The sequence below is a fragment of the Plasmodium fragile genome (genome assembly GCF_000956335.1).
Source record: "Plasmodium fragile strain nilgiri unplaced genomic scaffold supercont1.23, whole genome shotgun sequence".
Classification (NCBI taxonomy): domain Eukaryota; phylum Apicomplexa; class Aconoidasida; order Haemosporida; family Plasmodiidae; genus Plasmodium; species Plasmodium fragile.
In genome coordinates, this window is record NW_012192603.1 from 78486 (window position 1) to 96799 (window position 18314).

The following is an 18314-nucleotide window of genomic DNA, read 5'->3' on the forward strand; positions in this document are numbered from 1 at the left end:
GTAAAGCGCTTCGAAATGGACCATGCCCCTTTTTTTTTTTCGCATGCGTGTGTAGCAGGACTACTGCCACTACCTCTGGAGGCGTGTGCTTCCCTGCGCTACGCCGAGAGGTCCTCCAAAATGGAGCCCACGTTTTTGAACACCTTCTCATTCTGCTCATTCTTGTGCGGGAGGAGAGAACCCAGTTTGTTCTTCATAAAATCAATGGCGCCATACTTTTTCAAAATTTCGTTAGTCTCTTTAGTATTCATTTCGTGGGATGTGTGGAAGCAGAGAGCAAAGGTGTAGAGCAGTTCGATGTCATTTATCTTGTGTTTAATGGAGTGCAAAACTTCGAACACAGATTTCCTCATGGCTTGATCGTTATTTTCGTTGAGCGTTATAACATAATTGAAAAATATTTTCATACACAATGAGTTAATGTTAAAATTGGTGGACTTCAGCTCTACGAACTGCTTCGCTACGAAGTTAAACTTTTTGTACATGTAAAATCTTGGGGTGGATAAGCTAAACATATTCAAATAAAAGCGAAGGCAACAGAGAAGCAAAGAATCCAGTTTGTTCTCCTCATTTTCTTTCAACATGGACGAATTGGTTATATAATAAGAAACACAATCGTAAACCAGCTTAAAGGCATTGAAGGCGTACTTATTGTTGTATAGAAAATCACAATTTTTATTTAGAACGAGAACCCTAAAGAGGTCAATCACGGGGAATATGTGAGTGGGAGACCAATTGAAAAGTGTCATAATAAGGTTAATATCTGCAGTGTTGAAGTTGTACATATTTTTTATATTCTTTTTGTACAGGTTAATAATGTTTGATAGCGCATTAACCTGTTCATTTGACAGTTTACTTTTCTGCTTTTCTTCACTTGGTTGGAGAGAGTTAAATTCTTGTATTTTTTGGAAAATTTTATCTAGGGCAGCTTTTTCCACAGTGAAAACGTTCAAAACGGTGTTGAATTTTTTCCCACCATAAGGGGTACTACCACTATGAGTAGGAACAGAACTGTTTGTGGCGCCTGTTCCACCTTTGGACGCATAATTTTGGTTAATAAAATCAACGATGGGTTTTATTTGGCTTGCGGAGAGGCCTTCTCTTTTGCAAAACATTTCCGCTATAACGTGCACATTGTCACCTGCGTTGTAGGGAAGTAGTTTTATGTTTCCATAACCTGTGTCGATTGAAACAACTTCATTATAGTAGCCCTGTTGGAACAGATTATCTCCAATGTAAAACTTTTTCTGTGATGTGCTGTCGTCTACTACTTCGCCTATGAGTACCCATTCGCTGTTCTCATATTTGTATGCTTCATATTTTTCTTTATTTTTGAAAATTTTAACTTCTCCTTCCTTTCCTACAACACTTTTTATATTTTCTACATGCATTATATTTTCTGGATTATTTTCCCCACCGATAGAATTTGGGTTTTCTGCATTTGGCTTTTCCTTCTTGCTTCGCTTAGTGCACATTTCGAGTACCTCTTTCATTGCATCTTCCTTCATTTTGTGGTTCCTCTTTTTAGTATAAACCCTAATGTAGCTATCATTACATGCACAGGCAAGGTCCCCATTGCTTACCACTTTGACACTCCACAGTGTGTCCGTTAGGTAAATAGTTTGTAAGCAAGAAGTGTCCTTCCCGTGGCTCACTAATGGAAGTTTATGTAAGATGGCTCCCTTGTCTATGTCATACTTTTCCATTAACTCGTAAATGTCTTTGATGCACCACACTTTAATACTCTTGTCGTCACCACAGCTGTACATAACTTGTTCTTTTTCATTTACGCACACGTAGAAGATAAAGCCTTGGTGACCTCTGTACATTTTTAACAAATTAAAATTGGAGTCATATATATTGATAGTTTCATCATTAGAAAATGTAATGGCATTTTTATTCCCATTAAATAATACTATATCGCGCACACTGTCATTGTGTATATTTTTAATTTCGTCCGTTTTTTCTCCTTCGCCATTCCACACGTTGATTATATTATTTTGTGAAATGGTAAGAATAAATTCGTTCAGGCAATTAACATATGTGGCATATTTATGATTGCTTAAAATTTTTATTATGTTGTATGTGTACTTGTTACCACAGAGGGTGTTTTGTTCTTTATGAGCGTTTCCGCTGCTGGGGGGGAGATTTTCACAGTTTTTACCATCCACAGTCTCGTCTCCAAGTTGGACGATCTGCCACATGATGACTTCCCCATTCCAGTCGGCACTTAGTAAAATATGCTTGTTATATTCAACAATACTTGAGACACTATTTTTATGTCCTTGTAGCATTAATTCTATGTACCCATTTAGGTTGAAGAGGTAAATACCTTTGTCACTCCCTCCGCTGTATACATATAAGTGGTCCTCCACGTTATATGTGCTTTTTTTTAACTCACTTATGCCTACGTATTTACTGTGTGTCATTGCGTAGACGAATCTTTCGTGTACTTCTATTTTTTTGTAAAGCTGGTAATTATCACTCAGATGGAGTGGAAAGGTTTCTACATCGTTGTATGGGTTTTCATCATCGGGGGGGAAATTTTCTCCACTAGTGTTTTCCTCGCAAGTGTTCCTTTTCCACACCATAATTGTCCCAGTCATATCGGCACTAACTATGTAATCAAAGCTGATTTGGCAGTCATTGAATTCGTCCAATTGGGTATTATTAATGATACACATGCACCTTACTCCTTTGGTGTGTCCGGCCAGTACGCCTCTCAGTTCATACTCCTTGTCTGCAACATGGGTTGGGGAAGACGCGATGTTTTAGGCGGAGAGGGGAGTACGTGTAGAGGTGAAATGCGAAGCGATGTGCACACGAATGGGAAAGTGGCACGTGCTAAACACTCGCGCGCATCACACGAACATAGATGTAGGTGGAGAATATTCTTCCACCTTATTTGAACCTACGAACTAACCTTCCATTGTTGCTCAAACGGGGGCGATGTGGATCGGGGATGAGTTAAAACAAAACTAGTTTGCGTTTTATGTGGGCAAACTGATACGGAAGGCATTTAGCCTTTATTTTGGAAAGTTCGGGTAAGGGTATTTTGGGGGGTACCCGACGAGGGGCAGCCGAAAAAAAACACAATGACAAGCTACCGATTATTATATATGTACATATATACATATATTTTTTTTATTTCCCCTTTTAGCCGTTTCTTACAAAAAAAAAAAAATTAATTTCCCATCTGGGGCGTTGAGTGTAGCAGGCTATGGAAAATGTATGCCTAGTCGAGGTTGCCAAGCCAAATGTGTTTGTAGTGGGGGGAAGGGCCGCGCGCAGGTGGAGCGCAGCAAATGAGGTACACTTCCGGAGGTGAAGGTGAACAAAAGTAAAAACTGTGCATATATATATGTACCATCAAATTACAAAATTGGTGCTATGTACATGGAAAGATTTAAAAAAAAAAAAAAAAAGGTGGGTAAAAATATGTTGATAAATGGGGAGAACGTGATGACGCCTGTCAAGGGAGAGAAGAAAAATGCAATGTCGCATAGGGGGATGAAGAAAGCAATGCACACATGCAAGCATGACGACTCTGTGCCTAGAGAATGTATAATACGCACTGTGCGGCAAGCCCCATGGGGGGACCTTTTTGGAGGGAAAATACTTATTTTCCGCACCTCTGGTAAAGGAGCAAAGTTTTAACCTTACAATGGGTAGGTTAGCGAAAAAAAAAAATGTGAAAAAAAATGTTATAGAAAAGTTAAAAAAAAAGTTATAGAAAAGTGAAAAAAAAGTTATAGAAAAGTAAAAAAAAAATAAAAATTCCTTTTGTGAAGCATCTCTCCATGGATTACCTACATCATCATCAATAGGAAATACAAAACGCAGCTGTGCCAGCCTCTTCTTTTTTTCTCCCCTTACAATATTAGTACCCCTGCATATTGTGTTTTTCGACGGTGTTTAAACTGTTGTTTGTATTTTTTCCAACTCCCCTGAAATTAGTGTTCACTGAAGGGGAGAAAGGGCAGCAGCTATTTGTTTGGCCCATCTGTTGTGACACGTGCCTTTCCGAGTAACCCCAATATTAAATTGACAACTTCGGGGAGAGAGCGCAGTGAAATGAATTAATAGCCTATGTTGGTGTATGCAATCATTTATTGTATGCTTTGCCTGCACGTACGTGTAACACCTGCATGTGCAGAGGAACAGGTAGTAAGTGGAATATAAGGTTGGTAAAATTCTTTTGCTACACGAATTATCGCACTGCTTCTTCTGCTCATTTGTGTTTTCCCCGTCTGTGAGAAGCCAACCTTACACTTAAAAAGGAACAAGCAGCCTCGGGAATATCACGAATATCACAAATATTGAGAGTAACCAGATTAACGACAATCGCTACCGTCACGACAACCACGACAGTAGGTTAATGTTTTGTGCAAAAAACAACGCAGTGCTTTCCTTATGGAGAAGAACCTTCTTATTGAATAGGTTGAAAAAAGATGAGCAGGTGTGTTTCAAATGCACATGTATCAGGAATGGTATATGCATAGGGAGAGAAAACAACCCAGACCAAATTACACACAGGGGGGTAAGAAAACGACACATCAGTTCGAAGATTAACAGTGGGTTAGATGAACCGGTGGGGAATGCATCCATCCACACTAGGGGAGTAGGAAGCAGCGAAGGGGATAAGAACGCCCGTAGTAAAGGTGGTCTTCTCGGTAGCTGTGCAATCCGCCCCAATGTAAATGAAAACCAGCACACGATGGATGATGCATGTTCGAGGAGTTACTCAAGAATGAATCGGGAGAAGGACGAAAGAAGCGCTCAGAGTGAAAACCCCAAAGAAGTTCTAACAAAAGAGAGGGATGCCATTTCTGATGAAATTAAAAACACCGAATTGATAAAATGTACAAAGCATATAAGGGGAAAAAAAAGTGTATATAAATTTAAAGAATTTTCCGTCTTCTCATTTAACATTTTGGCGGACAGCTTAGTGGACTACAAGTACGAGAACAACAGTGCCGATGTGATGAGATGGATGAACAGGAAAGAATTCATTTTCCAAAGTATAAAGAAAAAATTGTCAGACATTATATGCCTACAAGAAATAGAAGAGTCTTATTTCACCGAACTGCAGGAAAAGCTGAAGCTATTGAACTATGAAGGATTATTTTTAAAAAAGATAAAAGACACTTGCCAAGATGGAATATGTATTTTTTACAATACTAACGTTTTTAAATTATTATTTTTTGACAAAATTGTTTATGACAAATCTGCTATTTTGAAGAAATGGCACGTAGGGTTAATTGTCGCTTTAAAAAATAAACTTTCGAAGAAGGTGGAATGGTATGATGGAGGTGTAGGTAATGGTGATCGTGATGGTAGTCACCAAATGGCGGGGGACCACCATGTGAGTGGCTCTACTGCCTCTGACCAATCTGTGGACGATATTGTTATCGTTTCCAACACGCACCTCATTTTCGACTCCTGCAAGGGGGATGTCAAGTTATACCAACTGTGCTACATGACGTACCGCTTAGTTGCCATGGTGAACAAGTGCCTGGACTATTTAAGGGCGCGCGGAAAGGGAAACAACACGGAAGACACAGGGGGAAGAAGAAGCAGAGAGGGCTCACCACAAGGGAGAGTCCACCCAACTGATCCCGGCGACCTCCTCAACCCCGCCGTAATTTTCTGTGGAGACCTGAACATAACCCCCAACAGCATTCTCTACTACTACATAGTTAACAGGTACATAAATTTGAAAAAGATAAACATGAAAAAAATTTCAGGGCAGTACCTCATGTTCAAGAAGCAGTTCTATGTGTGTAGCTACGAGAAAGGAAGTGAAATTAAAAAAATATTTGACGAGAATATTCTCAGTGATTTAAAATACGAGCATTACAACAGTATTATGGACAATATGAAAAGGGAGTCGTTATTTTCTTTTTTTAAAAATGAAAAAATACTGGACGAGGAGTACTTAACGAGCCACTGTTTTCACCAAGAGAGTGATGCATATTTGAGGAACTACAATTCATATGAATATGTGATGAGCAAGTTTAAGGAAGGCAAGAATGACTGTCTTTCTTATTGTGGGCACTCCGGGAGGAGGTGTAATACACTTTCGGGTAGCGAAGTGGTGAGCAATGAAGACAAATGCGATGAAAAGTTCGGGCTGGTGTCTAGGGAGAAGGAACATCCACGCTTGAGTTTTAATGAGATGGACTATGAGGACGGCGACAAAGATGACGAGGATCAGCGCCATCCCCACAAGAAAGCAAAAACAGCAACTGATCAGCATGAAGACGATTTCATACTGTACTACCCCCTGTATTTTGAAAGTATATACAATAGTGTGGAAGAGCACCGGGTGGAAAAGCCCTGCCAAAAATATGATCATATTGACAACCTGAATGACGAGGAAAATAATTTACCGCTAAGTGGTGTTCCATTCACCGTGTTTCATGGGAAGCAAAAAGGGTGTGTCGATTATATATTTTACACGTATAGGACTCTTAAGGTAAGTGCAAGGGGGGAGGGAGGTCTAAACCGTTAAGGATAATGCCCCCGTTGGGAGAGACACTCAATTTGTGGGCGCTTCATTAGGATGAGAAGCGTGTAGTACCCCATATGCCATAGTGGTACACCTGAATCATAGATACATGTGTCTTTTGCACCCCTCCATTCTCATGCAGAAAATATCCTGTTCAACCTTCCCATCATTCGAGGAACTTGTAAAACATGGTTGTCTGCCAAATGAGGTGAGCAATTTGAGCAACAAGAAAGAAAAAAACTGTTTAGTTACGTCCCCCTTGTTTCGTGTGCACTATTTTTCACCCACACCCACACCCATCCTCCCTTTTGTTTCTCCACCCCTCAGAAATACGCCTCGTCTGACCATTTGTATTTGCACGCTACTCTAATTAGAAGGACAAATGATGAGGATTAGACACGTCGCAGCATGAATAGCTTTATCGTTCGTGATCCCCTCGTACACTTGCAGAGTATGTTCTGTGTTTATTTATTAATGTATTTATAGAGTATATATATATACATATATTTTTTTTTAAATAGCCCAAATGATGTTCCCTTTGCTTTTTTTAATTAAGATTATGCCATCTTTAATTTTTTTTTTTTTTTTTTTTTTATGAAAAGTTATTTGTCCTTTATTCCGTTTTTGCAAATGCGCAGACGTGTATGTACAAGTTTAACTTTTGATTTTCCCCGCTTATAATAACTAGGTTTGTTTTTATTTTAAAAAATTGTTTGTGCCTTTTTAACTGAGCTTGTGCAAATGGGACTGTAGGTATATGGCTGTGTAGCGGAGCGATTTTGCAATCAATCATTGGGCAGACGCGCCTTTTCATGCAAAAGGGAGAAGACTGTGTAATGTTTCTGTTGATTTGCTTTTTTGTGGCGTTCCAACTTATCCCACTCCCTGCGGCCACTGCAGCGCATTTAGCTTTTTTTCGTTTAAATGGGATAACAAATGAATGACTTTGTTTGATACACCAAGTTGGTAAAAATGACGTGCAATAAATGTGGGCAGCATGACTTCATAAAAAAAGAAGAACAAAAAGGAGGAGAAGCAAAGGGCTTATTCATTTACAGGGGCCACACATGGATTCCCCCCCCCCCCCCCCAATTCAGCACACCCGATTAGTTGCATACCGTGCATGCCAATTTGCGGCCTTGCTTATATATAGATAACATTGATTGGTTGTAGAAATAAATCTTGCACTTGGTACGGTATGCAACGGTATAATTGTATGTAGATTCGATGATCACACGATGAGAGTTATACGCAAGTGTACCATATGCAGCGTTGCAACGGTTTGCACATCTGTATAACACTACTGAGGTGGATGAGAAATGCCCTTATATCAGCGTTCTTCTGGTTTTTGTTTCACAAATATGAGGAATTATTTTGGGGAAATCCATCTCCATGAGGATTAAGATTGAACAAATTGAGGGTATCCACTTGTTTCATTCATTTTAGCACAAACTTAGGACATATTTCTAAATGACACACAAAAAAAAAAAAAAACTTTGTAGAGCAGGGATCCCTTTTGGCTAAGTGATATTCCCCATTTTTCATTTGGGGGAGCAGAATGATAAATTGCCATGGTTGTACTTCCTACCTCGCCTTCATTAAATATTCTTGAAGTTTCTGTTCATACCTTTGCATGTATAACAAATTAGCATACTCTAAATCGACTGTGTGAGAAAAATAGAAAAATTCTTCAACCGGTTTTTTTTTGTATAGCTGCAGCGGCTTGAATATTCTTTTATCAATCAATTTGATATGAGCAGGGGGAGCGGAGTGGGTGGTTAGCTCTGTACCCTGTTGATCATTTGAATCAGCGTCCTCATTTTCATTAGCATCCAATTGGGTGTGTTTCCCTATTCCATCTTCATATTGCATAGCCTGTACGTCAGCACACGCTGTTCCATCAAGTGGCGTGCCATCTTTATGAGCATTATCCAAGGGTATCCGCACATCTTGTCTTTTTTCCTCCTTTCTATTCTCCCTCAAGATAACAAAGTTGTTTGAGTGGAAAGTCGTATGGTATGTGTACGAGGGGGGGATGGTTTTAATAAAATCGTGAAGCATAGATGTAAGGTTGTTAATATTATCATATATCATGTTGGACAAGATAATAATTTCGTTCTGTTCGTCATTCAAATTGGAGAACATTGAATCTTCCTTCGCTTCATAATTGTTTAGTGGGTCCAGCTGGGCTAAAACATTTTCTAGGTTTCTTAAAATTTCTTCCAATTTGTTGCCTACTGTGTCCAGCACGTCACAATTCTGCGTCAACACATTTTCGTTTCTCATTTTAAGCAGGCGGTTAGAAGTCAACGAGGAATCAATGAGGGGGTACTCAGTTAGTACCCTAAAAAGGGTAATGAAAAAAGGGAGCTACAAAATGGGCACTTATCAACACGGTGATAGTGGCCCCACTGTGTCATAAAAGAATTTGAAGTAACAGAAGTGAAAAGTGTTCCTTGAGCACATTCATTTTGGAAAAAAAAAAAAAAAGGAGGCCAGATATTATGCGGGGAAGTCGAACTGGGAAAAACAGAGTCGTCAATAATACAGATGTACGACAAGGGGGAACGGCAAAACGGAGAAAGGAGGAACGATGTTGGGAGTGGCGGTCAAAAGAAGCATTTAAAAAAGTGCACATCGCGCATGCATGTAGGCATGGGTGCCTCTATGTATGAATACATTCGTGTACACTTTTGCCTTGTTTGTGAATTAAACTGTGTGAGGCGCTGCCCATTAGAAATCTTGCACTTGATGAATAGGGCACTAACTACTGATCGTAGTGTGCTCGCAATTTTAAGAAATAAAAAAAATAAATAATACATATTATAAAGCCATTTTGGAGAAGTGCCAAATGTAACCGACCTTGGCCCGCTTAAGTGAAGCGGGGCAAAGGGCCATATTTAGGAAGGTCTCAAGTGTGAGTCACTTGTGTGGGGAACAGAGAAATAACGTGGGGTACCCTAAAGAGTGCCGGAGTGATCGGAGCATACACCATTTAATTAATAGCTCAAATTACCCTGCAACGCAACGAACGATGCTATAATGAGCTGTGTGGGCGTCGGGAGGTAAAAGAAGACCCCGCGTGGAAAACTCAGCTAAGGGGGAAGTGCATATTTGTTCACAGCCTAAGAGGGGAGATCTCTACCTTCCTCGTCGCCCTAGCCCTTTCAGGAAACACCAAAAATGAGGAGATTCACTTTGGTAATAATGTTCACAGTGATTGTTACAATGACGTGCACATATTCGGTGAAGAGGGCGTGCCCCAGGCAAAGTCTCCACATTTGGGGGAAGAACAAAAAGGAGAAGAGAAAGAAGAAATGCTATTTTGTGAGATATTCCCAAGCACAGGACCATGTAAGAAGTAGGATACTAAGGAGGAACGAAAATGTGCATGTGAGGATCTACGGAAAAGACCACAGAAACCCACACCTGGCATACGAATATGTAAATAAAATAATTGAGAACAAAAAATACGAAGTGAGCAAACTTTTGGAAGAAAATTTTGAGGAAGACAACCCTCTACAAATAAGACTGAAATATTTGCAACACACGATGAATAATAAATTGTCGGAGAGTCTGAAGAGGACAAGTCCAGATGAGAAGCACAGGTTGTCCATGGTGGCTGATATGAAGAGAAAAATATTTTGCAGTGTCGCTAGAAAGGACGAAGCAGGTCACCCCACAGTAGATGAAGAGATAAGCGAAGAAGGAATTTACCAAACGGAGGAAAGCATTGAAAAAAATACCGAAAAGAAGAGACGCATTTGGAAGGACGAAAATTACATGTATCAAAATAATTTTCTGAACTTAGCAAACCCAGGCAATGTAAGTCTGATGCTGCACGAAATAGGGTTCGACGTGTTAATAGTAAACATTGATAATTTATCCACTCAGGGGAATTTAAACGATTTATATGATGTGGTTAAGAGCTCGAGAAAGTTTCCCCGAAATGTGCGTCCCGCAGTAGTGGTGGACGATGTGATTATTCACCCCATCCAAATTGCCCTTGCGGTGGAGAACAAGGCAGATGGGGTTATTTTAAATTTGCCTTATTTAAAAAATGACCTAGAAGATATGTTAAACTATTGTGTTAACTTAGGCACCCAAGCAATTGTAGAGGTGCACGATTACAATGATATTTACTTTGCCACTCAATGCGGCAGCTACATATTAATGATAAACGAATTTAATTTTCTGAATAATCAATATGAGTATAATCATGCGATAAAAGCCATCAGCTACGCCATCCCTGAGTTAATTACCATTGCGAAAATTAATGTGGATGATTTTAATTATGCACACAAGTTAGGCAGTCTAGGTTATGACAGCATATGTTTAGAAAAAAAACTTGTAGATAGCGATTTGCCTAATTTTGTGCAAGCTTGTAAGAGTTGGAATGCCCCTCATAAAACACTGCTCTATATGAATAGGAATAATTATTTGAAAAATTTTCTAACTTATACGAATAACCCATCGGAGGAGACACATAAAGACATTACGGATAATTTGAAGAAAATTTACGACGATAAGAATTTGAAGAATACGACTTCCCACGAGCTTTTAAAAAATTACGAAAAGGATTTTATCGATTCGGTAGAGGAGGGAGCACCTGGGCAGTCCAACTCTCCACAATGCACACAAGAGGGGAGGACAGACCCACTTCGAAAGGAAGATACACCAAATGGTAATAGACCCCTAGTGGAAGGAGAGAAACCAAAGGATAACCTCCTAACGAGTGACGAAAAGAAAATCGTGCAAAATTTTAAGAGAGAAAAAAAAAGAGAGCTATACCTTCTGAACCAAATGAAAGACATCATAAGGCAAGTGGATGATCAGTGCAAAAATTATGATTCCTTTTCTGAAGAAGAAAATAAAAAGAAAGAAGAAAAATTGGAAACCCTTTTGGAAAATTTTACCAAAATGGATAAAAATTTTTTAAGAGGATTTTTTTCAGATGAAGAAATTAAGAACATAGAGAATAGCATTAGGAAGTCCGTGCAGCAAAAGGAGAAAATCGAAAAGGGGGAAATAAACATTGACGAGAATAATGTGGCTAGGGACATTTATGGCATTCCTACTAGCCAGGGGGAAGACTTTGACATTTCGAAAATGACCAAGGAGTTTTTTGACAACGATTCCGGTGGGGGAAAAAAGTTGGATGAGGGTTCACAGAAATTAGGAGGTGGTTCCACGGGCGATTCCTCAGATGGGGAATCTTCCAGGGGTGTGGACTCGCAGTAGTTGCAGGTTTATGTTTGTCCTGTTTAGGCGTGAGGACATTACTTCGATTAAGTGTACCTTTTTTTTTTCTTTTTTTGTCTTACACTTGGTGTTTGATTGCTCAGGAGGGCGTTTTATCCTGCCTCTTGTGCAGTGCGAGTGGAAAGCACGTCCACTGGGTGGATACATACTTGTTTGTTCTTCAACAGTTTGTTTGTCCCTTTTATGGGGTCTGAATTTTTTTTTTTTTTTTTTAAGCACTTTGTTTTGCTTAATTTAATGACACCCTTCGCCACGTCGAATCCATTAAGACACACATGTTTCCTCCTGACTAAAAAGTGAAAGCATCACAAGTGGGAAATGCTCGAATGCGTGGGGGAATTCCAGCGAGCGTACACTTTAGCCATCCCACTTTTTTACGCCGGCACGAATTATACACACAACGGTGGAGTAATCCGTGGGCACTGTTTCCGCCTTGTGAGGTGCGGGCGGGGAAAAAAAAAAATTGCAATCATGTAGAAGAAAAAAAAATAAGATGTTATCCCCCCCAAGTGCGCACGCATGTACATAATTATGCCCTTTTTCTGCAAAGCAAAAAGGTGTATAAGACAAAGAGTAAAAGAAAAAAAAAAAAAAAAATGAGGCATATACATTTGTACATTTTACCCATACATGCGTGTACGCATTGTAGGCGTAGTCTTGATTGGTCAAATTAAAACAAAAAAGGAGTGTAAAAAAAAATAGGAAGAAAAAAAAAAAAAAAAAAAAAAAAAAAAAAAAAAAAAAAAAAACGGGTGTGCATCACCAAAGGGTAACTATGAGGCATATCTACATTGTTATAATATTAATTGTGCAGCTAACAGTGTGGACAGAATGCAGGTTCAAGTACGCGAGTAATACGGAGTTACTGGCGGAGAGGGTTAAGAGGGGTCAACAGGCCATGGAGGAAATTTTGAGGGCGAAGAAAAAGGCTGAGGTGGAGTACGAAGAAAAGAGAAAAAAGAGTAGAAAACGGAAAGGCACAAAAAGTGGACGCGATGGAAGAGTTACAAACGGTGTCGAATATGATCAAGGCGATCAGGACGGAGATGACGATCAGGACGACAACATATATGTAAAGGAAATAAAATGTTACGAGTACGTACTGAATCAGTTAAACAGCCTAAACGTATACAACTGCAACGAAATAAATGAAAATAATAAATCCATGCTAGCCTTGGCCAAAACCAAGTGTCTTTTTGTAAAATCGGTGAGAAGTTTTCCAGACGAAAAATCGGGCTGCATATTAAACCCAAAGAAATTGAATAAACTACAAATATATCTCTACAACAACAATTTGTTTGACCAATTTAGAAATGAGAATTTTTCGAAAATGTTAAGCCTAGATGAGTTGAGGAAGATAGAAAAAACGAAAAATCCATGCCTCGGTGATGGTGCAAGTGAGGAGGGAATATATGAGGCTATCTCGAGTGACGATTTTTTGTCGAGCGTTCAGAAGCACACTATGTATCCTGGTGATGACACAATAACTCCAGAGAACAACCCACCACATGACCATAACGACTTGGAAAAAATGTTATGCGAAAATTTAAAATACAAAATTGTAACGAATTGCACAACCAGTGATAGCATGTCTGATACTGCCTTTCAGATTTATCACTCCGAGTTAAACCACATCGACGACATTTGCTTCTACATACAGTCGTCTGAGTGGAATAGGCGAACGGACGCAAATGTACGTGTGTGTTAAAAAAGCCCATCAGTGTGCAGATAGACTTACAAACGGCTAAATGAATGGGCTCACATGCGTGTCTACATAAGTGTGTGCTGTTATATTTACGCGCTCATACATATGCATATGGTCACGTGCCATTTACTCCCCCCTTTGCATGCGCCACACGCGGATCCCAAACGGATAGATTAACCGACTAGCGGAGACTTCTGTAAACATCACCAGGCAGATGACCACCAATTTGGAGAACATGAAGTTAATAGAGCACGCGCAGGTGAAGCAGATCGAAAATACGAATAGGTAACCAATCCAGGGTTGCATGAAAGGAAAGTGCGCATCGGAGGGGACAACACGTGTGTTTGTCCTGTTTGCCCTTTTTGTGTGGTTCCACTTTCGTGAAATGTGATCCGTTTCAGTGTAACCTACTGCAGTGACCTGCTCCAGTTGGTTTCACTTACTGCACACCCCCCATACCCCTTTCACCCACGCAGATTCGACAACTTTTTAAAAGGCCTCAAGCATGACTTCAGCGAGGTTATACAAATTTTATTAAAAATAAAGAAGCACCATGAGTCTATTACTAGTAAACAAAAACGCAGCAATAAAAAGAAGTTCGCCCCTTTTTTGTAAAGGAAATCACAATTTTACGATGGTAATTTGTTTTTTTTTTTTTTTTTTTTTTTTTTTTGTCCTTCTAAACCATTTGCAGAATTTGTAACGGCTTTTAAGATGCTCACGATGTACCTGTTGGTACTGCTCCTTGTTCTGTTCATTACTTCTCGCAGTTATGCGTCAAATAGCCGAAGAAAAATTATGTCTTGTAAGGGAAAGAAGTAGAGGCACTCTCGTTTTGTGCTTGCAATAGTAGAAGACGCACTGCATGTGTGTTGCAAGTCCACATTGTAATATGCATAAGCGTGCTTGGTTACCTACTCCCATGCGCCTGTCTAATATACAATGTCCCATTGATCCTATCCCACCATGTCAGGCGTTCTCTTTTGCTGTTTAACCGAAGTGGCCTTCAAAAGGATCATTGTGCTGATCAGGAATTATGCGTTCCTAAGCGTTAACGACAACTTAGTCAGCCACTCAGTGAAGGGGATCCGATACGTAAAAAAGAGGGAAAATTAAATAATAAAGAAAAACGTGAAAATGAACAAATGAAATAGGGGCACACATTTTCCAACGCAAACTGAGATGCAAACCAATGCTCGCTCTTTTTGTTTTCCGAAATCGCCTGATAGTGTAACCATTTCTCTCATATTATATTAGCTGAAACGATTTTTTTTTTTCCCCCTGCCTTCGCTTCAATCCTTTTAGACATTCGTTTTAATTGGAATAAAAGTATTAATCTGCGCCATAGTAACGTAAAAAGGAAAATTTTTTCATTTAAGTATTATCTTGTCGTGAGGGGCATAGCCGAAGTGCAAAACGTGTCTTGAACTGTTTGCTTTCCAATTTTTCATTTGCCTCCTGACCTTCCTACCCCTTTCACAGTTACAAGGAACCAGTGAAAATCATCGAGGAAGAACTGAAGTGCATAAAAAAACTGGTGGAAAAAAATGAACAATATCGAAACAGCTTTAGAGACATCAAAAGGCAAAACGAAAAAATAGATAACAGTGTAGACCAAGAAACGGGTAAGACGACATGTTAAGAGGGAAAAAAAAAAAAAATACTCAGAAAAATTCTTAACGGTACATAATTTTTTTTTATAACATTCATTTTAAGGCATTAAAAAGGAAGAGCCAGTCTGTTTCGAAGCAATTCCAAGTTTGCCATTTCTTTTTTTTTTTTTTTTTTTGTAACTGTCTCTCAGTTAATGTCCTAAACTTGTGGCTAAATTATAATGATTATCTTGATTCATTATACCTGGAGGATGAAGATTTCGCAATAAGTAGGGATAGTTTGCATTTAGAGAGAACATTTTAGCGTCCCTCCTTTGTGCAATAATGTTAAAATGTAGAGGTGTACATATCTTCATGTGTTTGAATGAATGCCTCATTCAATGCACCCCAATGGATCTGAAACAATTGTAGGTTCCCATAGCGATACGGAAATTAACAGCTCAGACACGTCTCTGGCTAGCGAGGAGATGCTACCCCAGGAAATTGAGGAGTAACAAAGAATAAAATGACTAAATGATGGGGGCACATAACAATTTGAAGCGAATTAATGTGGAAAGGGAAACGCGAAGAAGACAATGCTACTATGACCCACCCATTCATTTTTTTTCATCCGTGCCCTGTTTTCTACTCAGGTTAAAGGAAGACCCCATCGGAATGAGAATAAAATCAATGCACAGAAAAAAGCGGCCCCTGTTTTTCCACTACTTCCCATCCCCAACGAACGTTAAGGCGTACACAGAGAGCCCCATATCGTTTGGTAAGAGGAGCAGTAATGGTGTGTTCACAAAAAAGTGGATGTGCATAGGCAAGAACGATATGATATAAAATGGCCTGAATAGGGAAAGGACTAAAATGGACATGTACCCTTCCACGCCCCCCCTGTTCTTCACCTTTTTGCACTACAGCGAATATCGTAGAGCACAATCACAACGAAATGATGCGCCTGCGGGAGGACAGAATGAGGGATTTTGTAATAAACAAAAAAAAAAAAAAAATAAATAAATAAATAATCGAAGAAAATACATGCATGATTTGAAGATATGTCCCTTTGTTTATTCCACCAGAGGGGCAACGGTAGGGATACAATACATTTAGCAATTGTGCCACATGGCGAACTCATCATTTGCCATTTTGCTAGGACAACGAAGAACGGGAGAACAATCACGTGTATGATCATATGGATGAGCTGACGGAAGACGTCAACAATAAAACTGAACTCCTAGAGAGTGATAAAGAAAATGAGACTTTAAATTTATACGATTTAGCAGAAGACAACGCGAAGGTACATAAGTTTTTCTCCTTGGATGGTATCTAAATTTTCCCCATGGGAGTACGTTTTGAAAACTTCGGCCATATGGCTGCAGTATGTTGTTCGGTGGATGTATTAACAAAGCCAGGACAACGCGAAATGCATATACATATGGTAGCAAAGGGTGCAAACATACTGTGCTCATGAAGTGTTACAAGCACCCGTAGATGCTTTCCATATCTACGAACAAATTCGTTTTTCAATTGAATTATTAAATTACGGGACGCACTCTTAAAACCAATATTTGGACATAAAGAGTAGAGCCCCCTCAATTGTAATGATAGCACACGTAAATCTTTCTTGTAGCTCATTTAATATGTTTTTATTTATTTATTTATTTTTTTTTTTTTTCATTTCGCGTGGCAGGTAGCCCACCATTTGCACTCTTTGTAAAAACATGTTTGTTACATCTAGCGGATGATTCCCTTGTTGCAGTTTTCGCGACATGAACTTCGCTAATCTTAGTTTCATGTGAAGGGTGCTGCGCAATTGTGTACATACATATATATGTGTATAGACACGCAAAATGTTGTCCCCATTTTTAAGAAATTATGTGCGTATGCAAGAATTTCCCTATGGGAGAATACCCATGTTAGCCTGTACGTACATCAGACCAAACAGCTGGTACGCATGGGCGTGTTATCGGCTTACAATGCAGGTAACCATTGATGATAATTAACAGGGCCCATTCTTTGTTTGGCCCTACCACATGCGGTAATGGGCACATATTGTACTAAATTTTCCCATATTTGTTTGGCAAAAATATATTAGCATGCAGAATGCACATTATTGTAGCCGCAAATTAATATGCAGTTGTGTTACATTAGGGGGGTGGGATTCCCCACCCCCCCGCCCACAGAGATAGACAGAGGGGGGCGAGAGGAATCAGGAAAAGGTTAAGATCGCATATGATACCCTCCTTTCTTTTGGTCTATTAAAAGTATGACAGAATTATGCGTGTTGACGCAACTGGAGGAAGGGGGAGGGAGGTGAACACAAATGCATACCCTTTATATGAATGATATAATTCTTTTCCTTTGGAGGAAAGGTATGCACGTGGTGGACACATTATAAGACCTTCGTATTTGGTTGAGCGTTAGTCAGGCTTAGAAGACAGTGCTATACTAGGACTTAAATATTGCTAATGGGAACATTCGCGTAATGCTTCCACTTTGCTTTGCTCTGGTTTGCCCGCTTTTGTTTCGACCTGCTAACCCTGCTCTACTTCTTTTCCCCTTTCTGATCACACTGTTGGTAGGTACACTTGAAATGAAACTTTTTAAAGCTGAGCGCGATCGCATGGTAGTCCTGACCATCGCGCAACTTACGTCGTAGACGTGTGAATAGGGGAAAGGTAACAGAAGAAAGGGGACTCTTTTTACCAAACAGGGTTTCTTCATTTAACAAAAAAAACAAAGCGCAACCAGTTATATACATATGTATATATATGTACGCGTATATGTATATAATAAATGCCTAACTACCAGGGGCGGAAAAGAAATATAAAAGCGCTCGCAACAAAATGTCAAATATAAGCACGCTTACGCGAAATAGGCCACAAAAAAAAAAAAAAAAATGTGCGTACGCCGACACTGCGCGTGGTATGCAAATGTAAAGCATACGTGGTTTCAAGCATATATATAAAACCGTGTAACGTACGATATGGATTGCCTAAAAAAAAAAAAAAAAAAAAAACAAAAAATGGGCATAAAAACACTTTGTACATACAATGAACAACACGGAAACAATTTGCTATTTCCAAACTGCTGCTTTTTCGCTTGTTTAATTTTTTTCTTTTGTATATTTTGACATTTTATTTTTAAAACATACCTTCTGAACGATGTGAAAATGTGAACGCTCAAAGCTAATAAGCAATGGGAGAAAAAAAAAAAAAAAAAAAAAAAAAAAAAAAAA

At 39.2% G+C, this 18314-nt stretch overlaps 5 protein-coding genes across 5 annotated transcripts; 3 read left to right on the top strand and 2 right to left on the bottom strand.

The window, feature by feature from the left end:
- Positions 1-98: 98 nt before the first annotated feature.
- AK88_02362 (uncharacterized protein) lies at positions 99-2930 on the bottom strand (the record flags this gene model as incomplete). The annotated part of the gene is made up of 2 exons (XM_012479993.1): positions 99-2740; positions 2924-2930. 2 exons carry the CDS (start codon positions 2928-2930, stop codon positions 99-101), a joined length of 2649 nt encoding a protein of 882 aa, XP_012335416.1.
- A 1448-nt stretch (positions 2931-4378) lies between these two features.
- Positions 4379-6907, top strand: AK88_02363 (uncharacterized protein; the record flags this gene model as incomplete). The annotated part of the gene is made up of 3 exons (XM_012479994.1): positions 4379-6478; positions 6654-6719; positions 6839-6907. 3 exons carry the CDS (start codon positions 4379-4381, stop codon positions 6905-6907), a joined length of 2235 nt encoding a protein of 744 aa, XP_012335417.1.
- A 1188-nt stretch (positions 6908-8095) lies between these two features.
- Positions 8096-8797, bottom strand: AK88_02364 (uncharacterized protein; the record flags this gene model as incomplete). Its single annotated transcript, XM_012479995.1, has 1 exon — positions 8096-8797. The coding sequence occupies one exon, from the start codon at positions 8795-8797 to the stop codon at positions 8096-8098; it is 702 nt and encodes a 233-aa protein (XP_012335418.1).
- Positions 8798-9694: 897 nt separating this feature from the next.
- AK88_02365 (uncharacterized protein) lies at positions 9695-11752 on the top strand (the record flags this gene model as incomplete). The annotated part of the gene is made up of 1 exon (XM_012479996.1): positions 9695-11752. One exon carries the CDS (start codon positions 9695-9697, stop codon positions 11750-11752), a length of 2058 nt encoding a protein of 685 aa, XP_012335419.1.
- A 796-nt stretch (positions 11753-12548) lies between these two features.
- AK88_02366 (uncharacterized protein) lies at positions 12549-16406 on the top strand (the record flags this gene model as incomplete). Its single annotated transcript, XM_012479997.1, has 12 exons — positions 12549-13466; positions 13651-13763; positions 13955-14046; positions 14173-14283; positions 14452-14573; positions 14784-14830; positions 14961-15103; positions 15283-15360; positions 15503-15581; positions 15724-15848; positions 15997-16061; positions 16230-16406. 12 exons carry the CDS (start codon positions 12549-12551, stop codon positions 16404-16406), a joined length of 2070 nt encoding a protein of 689 aa, XP_012335420.1.
- Between the last annotated feature and the right edge of the window lie 1908 nt (positions 16407-18314).